This window comes from Trichosurus vulpecula, chromosome 7, assembly GCF_011100635.1.
Source record: "Trichosurus vulpecula isolate mTriVul1 chromosome 7, mTriVul1.pri, whole genome shotgun sequence".
Taxonomy (NCBI): Eukaryota; Metazoa; Chordata; class Mammalia; order Diprotodontia; family Phalangeridae; genus Trichosurus; species Trichosurus vulpecula.
Genome location: NC_050579.1, coordinates 194,842,567 through 194,865,189, shown reverse-complemented (window position 1 = coordinate 194,865,189; position 22,623 = coordinate 194,842,567). Strand labels below are relative to the sequence as shown.

Here is a 22,623-nt window from a genome sequence, read left to right as displayed (position 1 = left end):
ACAATCCCACAGGGCGAGCTATAGTAGAAAAGGCTAATCAGACTCTCAAAACATACCGGCAAAAACAAAAAGGGGGAGTTAGGGGCACCACACCACAACAGCAGCTACATCAAACACTATATACACTGAAGTTCCTCGAAACAAAAGTTTTACAGACAGATGTGGCTACTGGAACAGAGCAAGAGAAGGAACTTGCACACTTGGCAGACTCCAAGAACAAGATACCAGTAACGAAGGCTAGTACTGCATAAAAATCCTGCTTGCTGAAACAATAAACAGTGTTCCTTCCATCCTGACTCCTGCCTCAATTGTTGACTACTGAGACAGGTCCTTGTTGGTCAAGGACTACCAGGGGTGAGAGGACCCCAACATATTTCTGCTGCTCTTGGGGTGATGTTCTGCCTTTTTTGTGTGGAGGAAATCTTCCCAGAATCCTCATGCCTATCATTTTGAATATCATTTATTATTTGGGTTTCTCCTGTTCTTAAAATTTAGATTGCTGAAGTTCTTCCATTCTTTTTTTGTCTATTTCTATGTATGTGTAGTGCCTAGGATGCTATTTCTATATAGATGATGACTTAGAGGTGTTTTTTTGATGATAAGAAAGAGACATGAGTTCAAATTCTACCTCAGGTGCTTATTCTTTGTGTGAACCTCAGCAAGTTACCTACTAGTTTGGTCCTCAGTTTTTGCACCTGTAAAAAGAGAGGTTTAGGACACTGAAGTAAAGAAATCCCTGTAGAGCAACGTTAAATGGTCCCTTGCCCAAAAGGAATTTATAGAAGATCTTAAAAAAGACTTTAAAAATCAAATGACACCCTTTCCCTGCTGCCCCGAAGAGAGTTCCATATGGCATTGTTCTCGGTTTCCATCATAACTTTAAAGGGAAACTTTCACAATGTCTGGAGCCCTGGATGTCTTGCAGATGAAGGAGGAGGATGTCCTCAAATTCCTTGCTGCAGGAACCCATTTGGGTGGCACCAATTTGGACTTCCAGATGGAATGGTATATCTACAGAAGAAAGAGTGATGGCATCTATATCATTAACTTGAGGAGAACTTGGGAAAAGCTTTTGCTGGCAGCTTGTGCCATTGTTGCCATTGAAAACCCAGCCGACGTTAGTGCCATCTCATCCAGAAACACTGGCCAGCGAGCTGTTCTGAAATTTGCTGCTGCCACTGGCGCCACACCTATTGCTGGACATTTCACACCGGGCACCTTCACTAACCAGATTCAGGCAGCTTTCAAGGAGCCTCGCCTCTTAGTGGTCACTGATCCTCGGGCAGATCACCAGCCTCTGACTGAAGCATCATATGTTAACCTCCCAACCATTGCACTGTGCAACACAGACTCTCCACTTCGCTATGTGGATATTGCCATTCCATGTAACAACAAGGGGGCTCACTCAGTGGGTCTGATGTGGTGGATGCTGGCCTGTGAAGTCCTGCGTATGCGTGATACCATCTCTTGTGAACACCTGTGGGAGGTTATGCCTGATCTTTACTTCTACAGGGATCCAGAGGAGCTTGAAAAGGAAGAGCAGGATGCAGCTGGGAAGGCAGTGACAAAGGAAGAGTTTCAGGGTGAATGAACCACCCCCGCCCCAGAATTCACTGCTACTCAGCCACAGGTGGCGGATTGGTCTGAGGGAGTACAGGTTGCCATCTGTGCCCATTCAGCAGTTCCCCACCGAAGACTGGAGTGCTCAACTGGCTACTGAGGACTGGTCTGTGGCTCCTACCGCTCAGGCCACTGAGTGGGTAGGAACTACCACAGGGGGTCTTAAGTTTTGCCCCAGATGCTCTAATAGTGTTGGAAAAATGCTGATGGAAAATAAACATTGGTTTCTTTAAAAAAAAATCAAATGACAGAGACGGAGGAAAAACTAAAAAAAATAATCCAAGAAAAACAAGATGGTTATGAAAAGAAAGTCAACCAATTAGAACAGGAGATCCAGAATCTCGAGGAGGAAAATGATAGCTTGAAAATTAGAATTGGGCAAAGTGAAGCTACTGAAATTAGAAGAGATCAAGAAATAATTCAACAAAACATGAATAATGAAAAAATAGAAGAGAAAGTGGAGCGTCTTATAAGAAAAACAACAGATTTGGAGAATAGATCAGGAAGAGAAAATATAAAAATAATTGGAGTAACTGAAAGTCATGATCAAAAAAGGAATCTAGATACATTAATACAAGAAATATTTAAAGAAAATTGTCCTGAAGCATTAGAACAAGGCAGGGAAGTAGAAATAGAACACCACTTAAAAGAGATCCTATGAGAAAAACTCATAGGAATATCATAGTCAAATTCCAAAATCCCCAGATCGAGGATAAAATACTAAAAGCATCAAGATGAAAACAATTTAAATATGATGGTGCCACAATTAGAATTACACAAGACCTAGCAGCAGAGACATTAAAGGACCACAGGTCTTGGAACACAATATATCAAAGAGCAAAAGACTTGGGGCTCCGATCGAAAATATCATGCCCTTCAAATTTCAGTATTATCTTAAATGAAAAAAAGTGGACATTTGACAAAACGGCAGACTTTCAAGACTTTGTTAAAAAAATCCTCAACATAATAGAAGATTCAACTAAGACACACATAAGATACATACCAAAGACTGACTATAAGAGATTTACAAGAACAGACTGCTTACCTTTTATATAACATAAAATGTAAAATCTATGTCTAACATTCTTATTAATAATTGTCAAGCTTATAAGAAAGAGGGGGATAAACCTGTTTATGACATGAATTTAAAAAGTAAAACCATTTAGAAACAGCTAAAAAGAGTAACTATTTTATACAAGAGGGGTGCAAGAAGAAGAAAGGATACAGAGGATTTAGACAGGGGAGGAGGGCTGGTAGTTCTGGTGACCTACTTTCATTGGGAATGGGTTCAAGAGGGACCAATACATATATATTTAGAAGAGTATAAAAGTCTTCTAAATTTAGAAGAAATAAAACGGTAGGGGTTTAGTGAGGGGGAAGAGAACAAGGGAGGGCTTAGGATAAGGGAGGGATTTTTAGAGGGGAGAATGAGGGAATAGGTAAAGGGAGTTTAGATTAATGGGAATGGGGGGATAGGGGAGGGATCCTTAGAGGGGGAGAGGGCAAGCAATATGAGGGCAGGGTGCTTGGTGGAGGAGGGGGGTAGGCAAGTAATAGGAAGGTGCTGGTAAAAGTAAAGTAGAGGAGGCAGGAAGGATAGGAAACAAAAGATATGTACAAACATAAAAAAACAAAGATCAGGAGTAGATTATGTTTGGGAAAGTGTATGTCTATATAAGTGTTATGAATATATCAAGAAATATCTAAATTATATTGTAGCCTGCTTGGGAGGGGGGGAACAATAAAGTTAAAAAGTGCACAGCAGAGAACAAAAGAAAACACAAGGAAACAAAGAAAAGATGAACAACTCTCAACACAAGGTGTATTATTTATCATAGTCTTTCTTGAAATGAAAATTTATCGTTAAATATTTTGAATCCTCTCCTATGTTCAGCTATGCATATGACATACTTTTTTTCTTTATTAGTTCATATTTAACTTTCAATATTCAAGTTTATGATATGTTTTTGTTTCTTTTCTCTATTTTGTATTTGTGTTCTGGTAAAATAAAATTAAAAAAAAATTTAAAAAAGAGAGAGGTTTGAACTCTGGCTTCTGAGGACCCTTATTGTTCTAATTATATGTTCCTATTGTCCTTTGATGAAGTTATATTAAGTCCTAAAATATCTTCCACAAAATTGCTTTCTAATAAACTATGTATTTACTTTTACATTGTAAATTAGTAATTATGAGCTAACATTAGAAAAACAACAAAAATTTGAAGGGAGTGGCTAGTTATACATACAAATATTTATGACTAAATGAAGCTCAAACTGTTTGACAGCATGTTGTAAAAATAAAATCTAAAATTGAATGTATGTATGCATATTTAAAAATCTTTTAAAATATAAATTGTAAACTAATATGAATTTTATTAAACCTTAAAAAATCTATCTGCATTGAGCAGAAAGTAAAATGAAGTTTGAGATAATTTTCTGGGTAATTTAAATAGTTTAGGTCAAAATAGATTTTCTCCTGAAATTGCCAAATTATTCTAATTAATATTTATATATGAAGACTCATGACCTGAAAAATGTTAGAAAATTATTAAGTGAAAGACCATCAGTTGTCTTCTCACTTTATATTGGAAGAGCCTCAGCCAATCACAAAACTAATGATTATTAGTTTTTTTTAAAGATTTTCCTTAAATTTTTTAAAAAAGATTTTTCTTTAAACTTTTAAAAATATTTTTTTCACTGTAGATAATTAAAACAAATCTTTCAAAATAGCCTTAGAGCATCTAGGCATAGTCAATAAACTAACAAAAATTTCATATCAAGTTCAAATTCATTGGACAAACAGTTTACCTCATAGTGGGAAACAAACAAAAAAGTTCCTGTTTGTCCACTCTGCATAAAACTAGTGTAATGTATAGCCAACATGTAATTTTGTTAAATATGTATGAAAATATATTGTTTAATATGTTGAAATTATACACTTGCTTTCTTTAAACATAGTTTCTCACCAGGAAAAATGATTATTTCTTTACAAAGAATAATTATACTTAAAACAAATATTGGAAGAAAAGAGGGACTACTGAAATGTTGACTATAGAATGGCTATTTATAGTTTTTAATTCTACTAGCTTCCTGTGAATTGATTTACCACTGCTTGGATTAAGTAGGAATATCTTAATTTTATATAAAAATTCTGCTGTATTTATTGTTTTCTGAGTTTCCCTATCTCTAAAATTCATGATTCTATTAGTAATATACAAGCTAATATTTATCTACTCTTTTAATGTTTGCCAACTGTTTTATATATTTTACCTTGTTTGATCTGGACAACAGCCCAGTGTGAGGTGGAATCTTCTATTAATCTTATTTTAGAGATAAGGAAACTGAAGCTGATAGAGAGAGGTTAAGAGATTTGTTCAGTGTCACAAAGCTAAGTAAATATTTGAGGAAGAAGTTGAATTCAGATGTCCTTACTCCAACTGTAGTGCTCTATTCACCTAGCTGCCTTGGAGCATTCCCTATAGTGCTTTTAACTTCAAAATGGTTACTATCATCATATTTTAACCCCTTATGATAAAGCTAAGGGAAGTAATACTAACATGAGTTAACAGATGAAGAAACTGAGGGTCAGTTAAATTATGATTTTCCCACTGTCACACAGATAATAGGTGATAGAACTGGGAGAAAAAAACCTGTCTCTTGCCCAATTTGTGCTCTTTTTAGTAAATCATACTGTTTTTTTTCCTTTAAGGCCCTAAGATTTAAATAAATCTACAAAACTACTGGTTTATAAATTATTTATTGGCATCAGTTTTGGCCAAAGGACATTTAGGAATCACAAACATTGGTTGATATTTGACATGGACATCCTCTTTTCATCATCGTATACTTATAAAGGATAACAGGGAATAAATAGCAATTCCTGAAACAAGATCTACATTTTTTGGGGGGAGGGGGCAACCAGTATAAAGATGGTTTTTGGGCAACCAGTATAAAAACATTAAGTTGTGATGTTGCATCCTTAACAAATGTTATATCTGATTGTCTATATAAGTAAGATGTGGAGCTAGAATTTATTCATTATGTAAAATGTTCAATTGTAATCCTATGATTATTTAATATTTATAATCCTATTTGAAATCCTATAATTATTTAATATTTTTATTTGACTAAATGTAACAGATTTTTTTTATTATCTAATCATCCTTGCACTGGGAAACTGGGGCAAAAATCATACTTCATTGATTACCATTTTGTTCTTTAAATTTACAGGCTATAAAATACTAAGTAAATTCTGAGTATAGTGAACACTGCAAATTGACAAAGATAATGAAAGATGGGAATAGTCACTGTTGGAGGGGTTGTGATAAGATAGGCACATTGGTGAATTGTTGGTTGACCTGTGAATCAGTATAACTGTTTAGAAAAGCAATTTGGAATTTTACAAATAAAATGACTAAAATGTCTGCACCCATTGACCCAGAGCTTCTGTAACTAACTTTGTACCTCAAATTCAAATTTTCAAATAGTACCTTTAATGTTTGCAAAGTGCTTTATAAGTATCTTATTTTATCCTCACAACAACCCTAGGTGCTAAGTTCTATTATTATTCTTAGTTAGCAGATGAGGAAACTGAAGCACAGACTTGTTGAGAGCCACATAGCTACATTGAGGCTACATTTGAGCTCAAGTCATCATGACTCTAGGTCCAATACTCTATCCACTACTCCACCTAGCTGTGAGCTTCTGGAGGGCCAGGGACTATATTTTTACCTTTCTTTGTATCTCTTGCACTTATCACAGTATCTGGCACATAATAGGCATTTAAGAAATGCTTGCTGACTGATTTTGGGGTATGACCACAGATGAATCAAATTGGTTGTGTGTGTATGGGTATGTTTGTGTATGTGACGCATAAGCTCTCTGTAAGGATACTTCCCCTGGGTGGTGATGGGGGGTGGAGCCAAGATGGCAGCTGGAAAGCAGGGGTTTGCTTAAGCTCTCCCCCAAATCCCTCCAAACACCTGTAAAAATGGCTCTGAACAAAAAACCCATGAAATAGCAGAGGGAAATGGGTCTCCAGGCCAGGAGAGCCTGGATAGTCGCTGGGAAGGGTCTATCACACGGTGTTGGGACCAGAGTGCAGCCCAGCATGGGCTATGCCAGGACAGGCCAGACCCTGAGTCAGCCAGCCGGAACAGGTCTTCGGGCCATGAAACAGTGAGCTATGGCAGTTACCAGACTGTTCAACCCACAAATGCCAAAGAGCGTGTTAGGGGGAAACTGCAGGATCCGGTTCAGAGCAGTCCAGCTGCCAGCTCTGGGGGTGGAGGAGGTGGTGCAACAGTGGCCATAGCAGCAGCAGGAAGTTCTTGAGGCTGCTTCCAGAACTCCTGCATCAGCTGCTTCCCAAATCCCTGGCTTACACAGTGGAAGGAATCTAGCAGCAGATCAGAGCGGGAGTACAAGGAGCACTTTGGGGGCACAAAGGCAGATTCTTGTGCTGTGCCCTGCTCAGATCTGTATTGCAGTCCTGGTTGACTGTCCTTGGGGGAGGAGGAGCGCTGCTGTGATAGAGCCTGGGGTGACGATGGAGTAGAAGTCGTTCTGAAAACAGCAGTGCTTGGACCCTAAAGCTTGGGACAAAGTACTCTCTACTCTACAAGCAGTCATATCCTGACAAAAAGCTCAAGGGTCAAGTAGTTGGCTGGCAACATGAACAGGCAGTGAAAATGAACTCAGACTCAAACTCAAACTCTAGATTCCTTTTTTTTGTGACAAGGAAGACCAAAACTTACAGCCAGAAGAAATCAACAAAGTCAAAGAGCCTACCTCAAAAGCCTCCAAGAAAAATATGAATTGGTCCATGGAAGAGCTCAAAAAGGATTTGGGAAAGCAAGTAAGAGAAGTAGAGGAAAAATTGGAAAGAGAAATGAGAGTGATGCACGAAAACCATGAAAAACAAGTCAATGACTTGCTAAAGGAGACTTAAAAAAATACCGAAGAAAATAACACCTTAAAGAATAGACTAACTCAAATGGCAAAAGAGCTCCAAAAAGCCAATGAGGAGGCAAATGCCTTGAAAGGCAGAATTAGCCGAATGGAAAAAGAGGTCCAAAAGACCACTGGAGAAAATACCACCTTAAAAATTAGATTGGAGCAAGTGGAAGCTAGTGACTTTATGAGAAACCAAGATATTATAAAACAGAACCAAAGAAATGAAAAAAATGAAAGACAATATGAAATATCTTCTTGGAAAAACCACTGACCTGGAAAATAGATCCAGGAGAGAGAATTTTAAAATTATTGGACTACCTGAAAGCCATGATCAAAAAAAGAGCCTAGACATCATCTTTCAAGAAATTATCAAGGAAAATTGCCTTGATATTCTAGAATCAGAGGGTAAAATAGAAATTGAAAGAATCCACTGATTGCCTCTTGAAAAAGATACCAAAAAGAAAACCCCTAGGAATATTGTCGCCAAATTCCAGAGTTTCCAGGTCAAAGAGAAAACACTGCAAGCAGTCAGAAAGAAACAATTTGAGTATTGTGGAAACACAATCAGGATAACACAAGATCTAGCAGCTTCTACGTTAAGGGATCGAATGGCTTGGAATATGATGTTCTGGAGGTCAACGGAGCTAGGATTAAAACCAAGAGTCACCTACCCAGCAAAACTGAGTATAATGCTCCAAGGAAAAATATGGATTTTCAATAAAATAGAGGACTTTCAAGCTTTCTCAATGAAAAGACCAGAGCTGAATAGAAAATTTGACTTTAAATAGAAGAATCAAGAGAAGCATGAAAAGGTAAACAAGAAAGAGAAATCCTAAGGGACTTACTAAAGTTGAACTGCTATGTTTACATTCCTACATGGAAAGATGATGTGTGTGATTCATGAGACCTTTCTCAGTATTAGGGGAGTCGAAGGGAATATAGACGGAGGGCACAGGATGAGTTGAATATGAAGGGATGATATCTAAAAAAATGACATAAATTTAAGGTGTGAGAGATGAATATATTGAGAGAGGGAGAAAGGGAGAGATAGAATGGGGTAAATTATCTCACATAAAAGTGGCAAGAAAAAGCAGTTCTATTGGAAGGAAAGAGAGGGCAGGTGAGGAGGAATGAGTGAATCATACTCTCATTGGATCCAACTTGTGGAGGTAGTGACATACAGATTCAATTGGGTATCTTACTCTACAGGAAAGTAAGGGGAAGGGAATAAAAAGGGGGGATGATAGAAGGGAGGGCAGATAGGGGGAGCAGGTAATCAAAGGCAAACACCTTTGAAAAGGAACAGGGTCAAAGGAGAAAATTGAATAAAGGAGGCCAGGATAGGATGGAAGGAAATATAGCTAGCCTTTCACAACATGAGCACTGTGGAAGTGTTTTACATAATGATACATGTGTGATGTATGTTGAATTGCTTGCCTTCCTAGGGAGGGTGGGTGGGAAGGGAAGAGGGGAGAGAATTTGGACCTTAAAGTTTTAAAAGCAGATACTTAAAAAAAATTTTTTTTGCATGCAGCTGGGAAACAAGATATATAGGGAATGAGGCATAGAAATCTATCCTACCCTACAAGAAAGTAAGGGGAAAGGGGATGAGGGGAGGGAGTGGAGTGAAAGAGTGGAGGGCTGACTGGGGAACGAGGCAATCAGAATATATGCTGTCTTGGAATTGGGGGGATGGAGGGGAGAAATGCGGAGAAAATTCGTGACTCAAAGTCTTCTGGAAATCAATGTTGAAAACTAAAATATTAAATAAAAAAAGAGTCTTTACAAAAAAAAAAGGATACTTCCAAAAGAAGAGTTCAGAAAAGATTTTGGGCAACAGTAGCACAACTGGAATCAGTGTATTAGCTACACATTACCTGTAACAAACATTAAAGGAGAGGTTTTAATATATTTAGTTTTTATTATCTCAATTTTAGTCATAATATTTTTTCTCACAGCATATTCTCTATCATTTCTGACATACAGAAATCAAGGCATAAATGTTACCTTTAAGGTTGTGTGGTTTCCTATGATACATTTTATTTCATTTGTCTTAAGTTTAAGTCACTGTCTTAAAAGTAAAGAGAATATGGCAATATGTATTTTGAGTATTGTTACTATCGGTAGCTCCATAGTGATTTTAATATAAATATATTCCTAAAGAGAAAGTATTCCTATCTCTTATGAATTTAAATCAACTTAGGTAAAAGCTTGTAAGTACAGTAATTTATCCAAACCAGTAACACAAAGAAGGGTGGGGCACTGAAGAGATATTAGTATATATCCAAAAAAAGCAAGGAATAGGGCAGTATATTTATATATTTATAGCAGCAATAGGAAGAAGAAAATGGGAGGCATTGGATTTGATTTTTATCTGATTTTAAGAAGAGAAGATATTTGATATAATTCTGTCTAGTCAATCCCACTGTTCTTATTGAACATTAATAATGACTCACAAGTCCTTAGTTTTAGAAAACTGTGTCCGAAATTTCTATCACCCAGTGACTAGAAAACAATGAAAATTTAGGTTCTGAAAACTGAAAGTTTTTATTGACTTTTAGTCATACTGCTGATGGTAAAGATTAGCTTATTTAGGATACTGTATTTATTAAAATTTTCCAAACAACTTTTTCAAAAAAACTTATTGAATATGAAAATATCGACTCTATTACTTCAGAAAGCAGTCCTTTGTGTGTCTTTTGTGAAGTAGTTAGGTCATAATCCAGAACAATGTTTTGGAATTCTTTTTTTTTTTTTGGTCCCTGCTCAGATAGAGAAGACATTTGCCATTTCCTAAGACGGGTTGCCTTTGTTTATGTTTCCTCCACCCTTCCCCACTCCTGCCACAGGAGGTTGGCAGTGCTTTAACACAACCCACTTTGGATTGAGAAAGACCACCAGCTCATTCCCTTTGGGATATCAAACTGCCAGCAAATAGTAACAGCTTTAAGTCACAGTTTAACTGGATTGAGTTCAAAAGAGGATAAAAAAAGATTCATGTTATTTAACTTCTGTCTCGACTGATTTATAGTTATCTCTTTAAATAAAACTAATTACTTTATAAGTTAAAAACATTCAGTATTTAAGAAACATTCCATAAAAATTTATTAATCATAATTCAAAACAATTGGTAACCAGGCTTTATTACTTTCTATAGAAAAAATGCAAGGCACCTTTGTCTTTATACTCCAAGTTCAAAAGAGTGACATTTTCCCAAGCTTCTAAAGCTCCTTTCACCTCAACAGAAACTTATTAAGAACTTTTAAATATGTTTGCTTCCTTTCAGGAGTTGTAGTCTGTGTGATGCTTTCTGCGATCTCATATGTGTCATAATTTGGCAACTGTGGATATGAATTGGTTGTACTCAGTAACCAAAGCATTTTATGGATGATTATTTGCATCCAGGAAGTTGGCAGATAGAAAGTGTTATTATAGGTAAAATTTGGTCATGACCCAAGGAACTGTCTAATGAGGACTATCCATATAATAGCATTGTTGTAGAAGTGTTAACCATACTCTACAGCAGAGGATACCATTAAAAAAAATTAAGAAGTTTTACTTTTAAGAGCTGTTAGGATAGTTAGGTATAGTTTTAAAATGCTTTTCAAGTGTACATGGCTGAAAAGACGTGGCATAGTAGATAGAACATCAGCCCATGTCCTAGTTCCACCTCTGACTTGTATTGTTGCCCTGAGCAAATCACTTAACCCCCAGTCTGGATGATTCTCTAAGATAATAAATTACAGAACAGTTATACATCTGCATTGGTAGAAGAGGTTTGTACATTTGGAGCTTCCCTACACCAGTGAAATTACAGTTATAGACATCTCTCAAAAAAATAAAAAGACTATTATTGAGAGTCAATTTCCTCATTGGCAAAATGGAGTTGGACTAAATGTCCTCTAACATTCCTTTTTTCCCCCTAGCTCACACGCTCTGTAAGTTTTTGTATCAGTGTTTGATTTCTTTTCTGCTATTACTCTGTTTAAAATCTTACATCTTGGTACTTTTCAAATGGAATAAAGAATTTAGAGTTGGAAAGAAATCTTATATATTATTTATTCAAACTGCCCTTAATTTTATGTACGAGGAACTTGAGGTCAAGTGACTTGCTTGAGATCACAAGGTAAGTAGCACCATATAGATTTGAAAATACATCCTCTGATTCCAAATTCAATGCTTTTTCTGCTACAACAGACTTTCTTTGACAGATGGCTAGAATTGTATTTTTAAAAAGACAGAAAATGCTTCCCATGGTACAAGTAACCCAATGATATGCAAGTATCCACCAATTATGTTAATTTGTGTCCCCAAACTTGTAAATTATGGAACTAATTCTGTAAACTTAAGTAAAATGCATGTTGGCAGAAATTTGAATGCTTTCCCCCATATGCTGTGGCATTTCCCACCACACCATGGTGAGCTTTGACTGAGGCATGTACTGTTTGCCCAGGCTCCTCCCTTCTGAAATGCATCATTCTCATGAGGTGACTGATAAGAACCTTACCTTCTTCTAAAGGTTGTGAGGCATTCAAAAGGTTAGCTGCTGGGAAAGGACTTGGGGAAAAGCTGAGAGACTTGCTTTATTTCATTTTATTTTTATAAAACATCAGAGGAAGCAGAAAAATAAAAAAAAATAAAACTTTCAGACTCCTAAAACCAATATCTACTTTCCCTTCTAACTTTCAGTGATATCCATAACAAGACCTATAGTAGCAAAACTGGGACTAATACTTTACCCTTTACTATACCTTGTCGATGCCCTTACACAACCTTGTGATAGTTTCAATTCAGTATTTTATTGTATGATACATATTACTATTACTATATTGTTACTACCATATTAATATAACTATTGTATCAAAAATGCTCCTCTGTAAATACAGGGTCTTTATAAAGTTTATAATTTTAGATTTGTAAACATAGCTTTTAAAATTTAAGCTTATTAGTATAAGGGAAAAGACTTTAAAAATTCAAAAGCAAAATTTAAATTCTCATCACAGATGATATGGACACTAATTTTGTTAGCCTCAGGATGAAGTTTATTGTCTTATCTATAGCAGCTGTTTTTTGTCACATGAGTTGACATTAAAAAAATGATATATAGCTTTGGAATATAATTATCCCAAACTTTAATAGTCTATTTTCAGATTTTTTCTGTTACCCTTTTCATTGATGTTTAAATTAAAATTCTAAAGTACATACTGATTTTATGAAGGTCCTTGGTGTGATTTTAAAAGTTTTGTTGTATTACATACAATTTTTTAAAAGTACATCTTGGGAAATCTTGGAGATTGAGTAGTTCTGGGAGATGGCATGCAAGGTCTGAGATATGACTATACTCACATTTGATCTAAGTAGAATAGAGTTGAGTTTCATTGGCTTTCCAAACCCAAATTATTTTAATCCTTGTTTTTCATTTTGTCTTTTGTATATTTAATGTGTTAACTTGTGATGACATGAACAAATATTTTTCCCGTAGCAATCTAGTATGAAATAAACAAGTTTTTAGAGTGGGGGAAAACCATCTTTGGAGTTAACACTTCCCCACAGGAATATTTTACAATGGAAATGGGAAAACCACATTCCTGGTTTTCATGTTCAATTTATTTGAAAGTTTAATTTTGATAGCCTTAGTGTTCTTACAGAAAATTAACAATAACCTGTCCCTCCTTGCTTTTGATATTTAATGACTTTGTGCAACGCACCTAAAACTAACTGTCTTGAGAATAATATCTTGTGTTTCACATAAAGGTTCAATGGTCATTCAATATAATCAAATTATTTAAAAAATCATTAGGCTTGGAAATTCTGCATTGGCTTTGTCCACATTTATCAATGCTACTCCACTTTTTTCCCCTTCAAATTCTCATCAGTCCATGCCAATGATAGGATAATTTTTTTGGGTCTGTGGTAGGGTTGGGAGGGTGATGTCTAGTCCTACATGTGATTTTATCTGTGAATGGAACTCCTGATGTGGAAAAGTCTTTCATCAATACAAATTGGCAATTTATCTATCATCTTAGAAAGATGTTTTGCATACAGAATGGATAAATGACATACCTTTTGGTCAGTTACATGTCAGAGTCAGTAACTGAACCCAGTACTTCTTAACTCCAAGGCCAGCCCATTATCCACAACATTTCAACATAAATTTATCTCTGTAACAATATAACTACATATATTGTATGTATGTGTATATCTATCTATATCTATATGGAGTGTGTACTTAATTTATTATTTTTTCATAAAACTTATTGGTTTTTAATTTGAAACTTAGATTGATGGTATAATAGAAATAGTTTCTAAATGCTATTAGAAAACAAATATATTCAAGGGTTTTTGTTGTTGTTCAAAGATTAGCAGTCCTCATTTTTTTATTGAAGATTATACCATTTATATGTTGTGGAGAATTTGCAGAATTATTGCCTTAATGTTCCTTTCCTCTCTTTCTCAATGATAAAGGTAACACACTGTTGTTGGTCAGCTATAATATTCTGTTTTCATTTAAGACTAGAATGAAGTATAATAACATGTGGACATCCAGGGTTCTCCACTGGTCCCCCTTCCATGACAGCAGAAAGAGAGAATGTCTCCAGCATGTGACACCCTATGGATAGGAGTCATACAAGATGGGCAGGCATGGATGGGTTATGATCTGCATCACTGGAAGAAACCCCCAAATCATTGAAGACATAGGTCCATACGGGTAAAAGTGAGATCGTAGAATCAGACGGTAAAGAATCATATATACAAGTACTAGCACCACATCTACCATTCTTTCCTCTGTTTTATACACATCGAAGATCCCCTGATAGGTGAAAAGCAAGTTTTCCTAGTTGAGACTCTTTGAAAATTTGACTTATACTAAGTAGCATTAGCATAAGTTTTGTGGGACCATTTATAAAATCATCAAATGAAAATAAGTGTAAATTAAGCTCATTTTCTTGTCAAGTCTTGCTCTTGTGGTTATGAATAGTAGTCCCAGTCTGTTTTAGGACTTAATGGTAATGTTGTTTTAAAATAAATATTATTTACTATATTGTAATGCTTACTCAATTTTCTCAGCACCTTGTTTTGTTCAAGGAACTGGCAATCCTCATTTTCCATAGTGAAAATTATACCATTTACCACTAAACCTTGTTGAGAATTTACAGAATTATTGCCTTGAAGCTCCTTTTCTCTCTTCTATTTCTCAGTGATCAGGGTAATACACTGCTCTAGGCCAGCTATAATATTATGTTTTTAGTGTCAGTCATGCATAGACAGCCACGTTCCTCTTTGAGATTTAAGTTGGCTCTCTTCATGTAAAATGATACATTGTGTAGCATAGTGAAATTTTTAGAAGAGAAATAATATTTTAAATTTGCAGTTATGCTAAAGTCAGAGAAATTTCCTCATTGTATTTTTATTGCAAATCTATCAGTTCCTGAAGCATATAGATCTTAGTAGTGATTATAAATTAGTGAAAATATGCATGCCTTTGTTGTGTTAGCCCATAAAGTACCTCATGCTTTGTACTCACCCAGTAGACACTCATATTTATTTTTTTTTCTGAAAATGGGTATTTAATGGTAGATTTTAAACAATGATTATATATTGGGAGTAGAAAAATCTTAATTGTAATAGTAGTATTATAGTAATTGTAATCTTATAGTAACTATTGGAAAGATTCATTTTTATTAATATCCTCCAGCAATGTTCTAGACTATCTGGAGTCATTCTCAGATCATAGACCTAGTGGAAATACTTCTAAAACCTAAATTTAAACATCTCATATAAGGTTTTTATGTACACGGCAATAATATCTTCATATTTTAGAGGTTGTTGGCAAAGTTCCCTAGTGCTTGTGCTTCTTGCTCTCTCATCACACCTGCAGCTATCTGTATAGAAATAATTGGACTATAAACCCCAGTTCCTATTTGAATCTCTGGGTTTTTGAGACCATTTTGGACATATCTGAATCTCTGCCCTGGCCCCACCTTGCCCTATTCCCTTTCACCTCATTATTCTTACACCTACATCTTTGACCTCATTTCATTATTGCTTATTCTTACTGAACATCTGTTTTGCTTAGGTCTTCCTTACTGTGACCGATTCTGCTTACTGACATTTTGCCATATACTGTGATAATATAGACAAGTGTTTACAGCTAAAAAATCCCCAACAACCTCAAACTTCTATTTTCTCCTAAACTGTAAATGGGAGAAAAATCAAAATTAGTTCACTAGTTTCACAAAGATCAAAGTATAAATTCATGATTCTAGTTGTTTAAGGCTTTTCACACTTTAACTCTGAGTCAGCTGTGTGGCACAGTGCTGGGCCTGCAGTTAGGAAAACTCATCTTCCTAAGTTCAAATCTGGCCTCAGACACTGGGCAAGTCATTTAACCCTGCCACCAGCTAGGAGTAATATCACCTTATGCTCCTCATGGCATCTCTTCTTTGCCCTTAACTCATTCTTTCTAGGGCTTCATTATGTATTACTTGTGTATTTTTTCTCCGTTAGATTGTAATTTCTGACATTCTGATTTAGAAGGGAATTTAAAGACCAATTACTCTCTTGAGATGCCCCAAGTCAGCAATCATTTATTAAGTGTCTGCTGTGTATCAGGCACTGTGCTAAGAAGAGAGGCAAAGAACAGTCCACTCTCAAGGAGCTCACATTCTAATGGCAGAAAAAACATCATATATGTGTGTGTGTGTGTGTGTGTGTGTGTGTGTGTGTGTATGTGTGTGTATAGATAGATAGATATACTATATGCACACACACATATGTACATATCTAACTATATGTATGACAAATTGGGGAGATTTGACAAAGGGAAGGCAGTAGCATTAAGGGGCCTTGGAAAGACTTGGAAAGTGGGTAGGATTTTAGCTGGGTCTTGAAGAAAACTGAGCAGTTCAAGAGGGAGAGATGAGAAGGGAGAACATTCTAGACATGGGGGACAGCCAGTTAAAGTGCCTGGAATTAGGAGATGGACTATCTTGGGCAAGGTGATAAGAAGATTTGAAACGTAGAAAGGGGCCAGGTTATATTAGGCTTTGCATGCCAAAAAGAGGATTTTGTATTTATTCATGAGATGATAGGGAGCCACTGGACTTTATTGAATAGGGGGTGACATGGTCAGACCTGTGCTGCAAGAAGATCAATTTAACTGCTGTGGTGGTAGGATTGAATAAAGTGGGGAGAGCCTTGTGGAAGGCAGGTTATTGCAGTAGTCTAGGACCATGGTGGTGACAGTGTCATAGGAGAGAAGGGGACATGTACAAGAGATGTTAACAAGGTAAAATTAATTTAACTTGGCAACAGATTGGATATTGGGGGAGAGAGTTCAAAAGGAGTGAGGAGATACAAGGAGGTAGAATTGCCAAGACTATGACTCTACAACACTGGGTTTGTGGTATGAGGGAGAGTAAGTGTTGAGAATATCTTGGGATGCAAACCTGGGTAATTGGAAATATGATGGCTTCCTTTAAAAGTGCTTTAATAGACATTTACTGAATGATTATAAAACAAGTTTATAGAAGAAAGGTAGATTTATTGTTTTGGGGGTTGTGTGATTAGTTTGGCTTTCTGCATTACTTAGATTCATTAGATGGTTTCTCAAATCTCTGTTCCACTTTGATTTTATACAAGTCTGGACTTATATTTTTATTGGGAGCATTCTATAAAAGGATGAAGTGAAAATTTCATCTTTTATTTTGCTTCCTTTAACCAACACAAATTTAGTTGTTTCTCATCTGTTCCAAATATTCCTGTTAACATTTTTTTCTTTCCCAGGACTGAAAATAATTGAGTCTTTTGGAACTTACCATTATGGCAAAATAGGAATTGATTTCCAGTTTTTGCAATCTGTCTGGAAATTAATTGGAAATTGTGCTGAAGAGTGGAACTGTAGAAATGTTGTACTGTGTGGTTCAAGAGTAGGGCACATTAGCAAGTCCATTTTGGGGAATAAAACTAACTTAGATTTCAGAGCCATGAACTTCTTTTTTCTTGCACATTAAAATTCATCAGATTTTGGATTTGTTCACTAACTTTATTTGGGATATATAAGAGAAGTACTGAAGATCTAAAGTTACATATTACTCTGAATTCTTCATTTCTTTTTTCCCCCAAGTTATTGAAATTCATCCAGTGAAAAAGTAGCCCACATGATTTGCCATACAATTTTAATCCATTGCTGATAATGTAACCTTTCAAAAAGCTACCTTGCATAAAGCCAGATAGCCATAGGAACTTCCTTATCTTTGTTTTCTTTACTTTTGGATGGCAGTGATACTAGGTTTGACAGTCTTGCCGCTAGCTGAATCTCTAGTGTCAAGACAAGATTTTGAAAAAAAAAAAAAGGGAAGAGGAAAAGGTAAGTCTCTTCTTACCTTTACTTCTCACCCCTTTGACTCTTCTCTCCAGTTGCCATTTCAGCTTCTCACCAACCTCGGAACAAATATAGGTGGTAAGCAGGAAGGAATTATGGTTTCCAGATATAGTAAATGAGTTTAGGTATCCATGAATAAATGCTTCAAAGCAAAGGAAAATGTTCTGACACTTGATGAGAAAAGTCCCAGTGGAATTTGAGGAGAACATAGAACCGCATAACACTGTTCCTGAGTAGTTTAAAAGAGAAATGAGAATTATGAGAGAAGAATTTATTGCTTGTGCAGCAAAAAAGAACAGAATAGAAAAACTGGAATCTGCAATGACAAATCTCACCAAAGAGATAAAAGAGAGAACAACAAAACAAGACAAAAATCTTAACATCATAATACAAGGAATAATACAAGACAACCTCTTAAAACGTCTGATCATAGAAAATGGTAAACCAGTTGAAAGAATTAATAGATCTTCTCCAGAAAAACAAATATAAAAAAAACCCTAAGGCTGCAGTCTCCAAGACTCATAGTGGCCAAACTTAATGATTCAGTCCATTAACAGGAAGTTCTCCAAACTTGAAGGTGAAAGACCTGCAAATACAAATGAAATTCAAATAAGACAACACTATCCTGCATCCACCAGAAAATGTAGGAAGGAATGGAATAATGTGTTAAAGCACAGGGTAACCTACCCTGCATAATCAGTGATGTAGTCAAGAGAATCCTATGATGGGGCATTTTCCTTTCTGTCATCTGCAGGAATTGACTTTGTTTTGGGAGTGAAGCACAGGGCAAGTTCTACTATCTCTCGAAGTCTGTCCAAGTTTATGATCATTGTTTCCATGACACTTGGTCATAATAAATGATCTCTTGGTCATAATAAATGATGCATCTCATCTTCTGTCCTCTTCTTCTTTTGCCTTCTATCTTTCCCAGCATCAGGGTCTTTTCCAATGAGTCTTTTTTACTCATTATATGGCCAACATATATTTGACCTTCCAGTGAATAGCGTGAATTAATAACTTTAAGTTCTGATTGATTTGATCTTCTTGCTCTCCAAGGAACTCCCAAAAATCTATAGCCCCACGATTCAAAAGTGTCAGTTCGGGGGCACTCAGCTTTCCCTATAGTCTGACTCTCACAGCCATGCATTGCTATTAAAAAAACCATAGCTTTGACTATGTGGACCTTTGTCAGTAAGGTGATGTCTTTGCTTTTCAGAATGCTGTCTAGATTTACCATAGTTTTCCTTCCAAGGAGCAAGCAATTAATTTTATGGCTGCAGTCACTATATATGATGATCTCTGAGTCCAAGCATATAACGTCTGACACTGCATCTACTTTTCCCTCTACTTGCCGGGAAGGTATGGAACCAGTTGCCAAGATCTTAGTTTTTTTTTTCATGTTGAGCTTCAAGCCAGCTTTCACACCTTCCTCTTTTAGCCCCATCAAGAGGCTTAATTCTTCTTCACTTTCTGCCATCTGAGTGCCATCAAATCATTAATATTGATTTAATAATTTTAAGTAAAATCCTGTCAGACTACAGTGATCTGTTGAAGAGATCATTTATTATGACCAAGTGGGATTTAGCTTTATGCTAGACATGCCAGGATGGTTAAGCGTTAAGAAAGCTATCAACATAATTTTTTTTTATATTGGAAAACTTTTTAATGTAGGTGGAGTGGGATAACTGGACAGTTTAGATGATTCCAATTTTGTTGGCAACATCTAAAGCATCATAGTGTGGAGCAAGTCGGACATAGGACTTCCTCTCTCCCTCAGGCCCGACAAGTGTGTTGACCTTGGCCACGTCGATGTCATACAGTTTCTTTACTTGCTTGATCTGATGCTTGTTGGCCTTGACATCCACAATGAATAGTAGGGTGTTGTTGTCCTCAGTCTTCTTCATAGCAGACTCAGTGGTCAAGGGGAACTTAATGATGGCATAGTGATCAAGCTTGTCTCTCTGAGGGGCACTTTTCTGAGGTTATTTGGGCTACATCCGAAATCTTAGTGTCTTGGGTTGCTGAAAGGTAGGGGATGTTCTGATCTTCTTCTTTTTGTGGCTATAGACACCCTTCAACACTGCCTTCTTGACTTTCAAGGCCCTGGACTTGGCTTCCATTTTGGGGTGGGGGGGACAATGGCTTCCTTCTTCACCTTTGGCAACATCTTGGAGGAAAGGTATCAACATAAGTAATTATATTAAAAGCCAAATTATCCAAAACCACATGATTATCTGAAGAGCTGCAGAAAACAACCTTTGACAAAGAGCAGCACTCTTTTATGATGAAAACTCTACAGACTATGAGCATAAAGGGACTTTAAAAAAAAAACATCATGAGAAGCATCTATTTAAAACCAAAAGGCTATGAAAAGGAGATAGACTAGAAGCCTTTCCAATAAATACAAGAGTAAAGACATCCCCTTTCCCCGTTATTTGATATAATTCTGAAAATGCTAGCAACAGCAGTAAGGCAAGAGAAATTAAAGACATAGAGATAAGGAAAGGGATGAAATTATCCTTATTTATTGATGTGATAGAAGTCCTGGAGAATTGTTAAAGATACCATCGGAGACAATTAATAGTTTCAGCAAAGTTATAGGCTACAACATAAAAAGGATTTGAAACATGTTCTACCAGATTTGTAAAGCTTTGAGTATATTCCTGTTGTCCAAGAATCTGCCTTAATGAATATGATGAAACATATCACTAGCAGATTGGCCATCAGATAATGAATTCTTTGCTCACAGTTTAAAATGACTATGTAACTCTGAACTTGTCACCAAAATATTTGTGTTTTGAAATCTTTAACTCTTATCAGAAAGAAAAAGAGTACTTAAAATAAGCAGTCCCTAAAAAAAAATTAAGGTCTGTTTGGTATGTTATAAACCCTACTAAATCTACAAAGATGAAATTTGTCTTTTCTCTTAAATATAGATAACTGAAATTCACCCCAAAATATACATAATATTTTGAGATGGACAATGATATATATACATATATATATATATATATATGTATATATATATATATATTTCATGCAAACTTACTTGTTCTGTACACAAATAACAAGCAATTTAATTTTAAAAACTAGAATTTGGGTTATGTATAGCCTTTACTAGGAAATTTTCAAGAAGAAAATTTTTAAGCAAAATTAACAAAATTAGTTTATATATACTGTATTTCTATGGAAATTTCCACAATTATTTCATTGCTTCTTACACCTTCATAAGCTAGTAATTATGTTGCTTGAAATCACTATACTATAGTTTGGGGCTGTTATCTACCTACAGAGACAGTCATAAGCTAGAATATAGTCTTTCATTTCCTTTTTGGTCAGAGAATCAAATATATTTGTGTGTCTGTCTAGAACTTCAGTGCAAAAACACAAAATACAACCAATGCAAACAACATTGTGAATACATGCCTTTTAAACATACTCTTCTTAATGATACACTTAAAAAAGGTAGACCTTTGATTTCATCTATGTAGGGAGCTCCTGGTAAGGGGATTCCTCTACCAAGCCAGGTCAGCCCTTTGTCAGCCACTTACAATCTTAGAGAGGGGCTACTATTTTTCAAGATGGTCCCATGACATGGTAGAAAGAGCTATCTGAGAATGCAGATTTGAAACTTAGCTTTACTACTTACTGCCTATGGGACCATGTTCAAATTTTTTAACCTTTCTGAGCTTCACTTTTCTCATCTATAAGAAAAAATACGTGCACTACTTTCCTTACAGAATTGCATGGAAAATACTTAAAGGCTCTTCACAGAATCAATTCATCTTTATGTGTTACATGAGTCCCTGAAAAGTTGCTTGTAATTTTTTTGTTAATTGGTTTATATGCTCATGTTGACATATTATTGTTCCAGAGATGTATTATATTAATTTATCACTGATACTCAATTGACTATGATTCCCAAGATTTTAACTTTTAGTTTCTTTGATCTTCAGCCTCTTGGTCAGGTAGTTAATAATTTATAAAATTACTTTAGTGCTATTTAAAAGGTCTTTTCATAGCATCCTTCTGTTGTGAAAGAAATCTTCCTGTAATTTATATATTGTAAGTTTATGCTTTTATGTAGCAAGTGTATGCTTTATTTTCTCACTCAGAGAAATCAGAACTGTACCATGTAAATTTTTCTAAAAAGCTATGAAAAACTGGGAAAAAAAGTTTAGCATTATTCTTAGTGATTTACTTCTTTTGATTTAGACCTTCCCCCCACTACCCTTAAAATTAGGGGACAAGACTCAGAGATTAAATGTTTTCCCTGGGAAAAGACATGCATTTTAGTAATGATTCATTCTGCCAGGGCCTCATTGAAGCAGATTTTAGAAAATTCATCCATATGGATGGTTCATCCATCCATAGTGACACGAGAGTACAACACTGTTTATACTTTAAACTTTTGAGCCTTCCCTAGAGGTAAATTTTCTTTGGTGAGAGACCCAACTAGCTGTCCAGGAATTTTTACTCTTGATTAGTGTTTGAAGTAACAGGGTAAAACGAACTGGCTGACAAACTTGATTTTGGTTAGGGTCACTTTCTTATTATTGAGGGTATGTTATGTGTACAAGGGGTGATGTCACTTCTTAAATTTCAGTATTCTTATAACTTCCAGACTCATTAATTCCCTATGTTGTCAACACCAAGAGAAGGGAC

The 22,623-nt window shown here is 35.8% G+C and overlaps 2 protein-coding genes across 3 annotated transcripts in view; both read left to right on the top strand.

Annotated features, from left to right (window-relative positions):
- BCKDHB (branched chain keto acid dehydrogenase E1 subunit beta) overlaps positions 1-22,623 on the top strand; it is a 306,385-nt gene that overhangs the window by 184,253 nt on the left and 99,509 nt on the right. The gene's annotated exons all lie outside the window — the stretch shown is intronic.
- LOC118857063 (40S ribosomal protein SA-like) lies at positions 899-1,591 on the top strand. Its single transcript, XM_036767657.1, has one exon. The coding sequence runs from the start codon at positions 899-901 to the stop codon at positions 1,589-1,591; it is 693 nt and encodes a 230-aa protein (XP_036623552.1).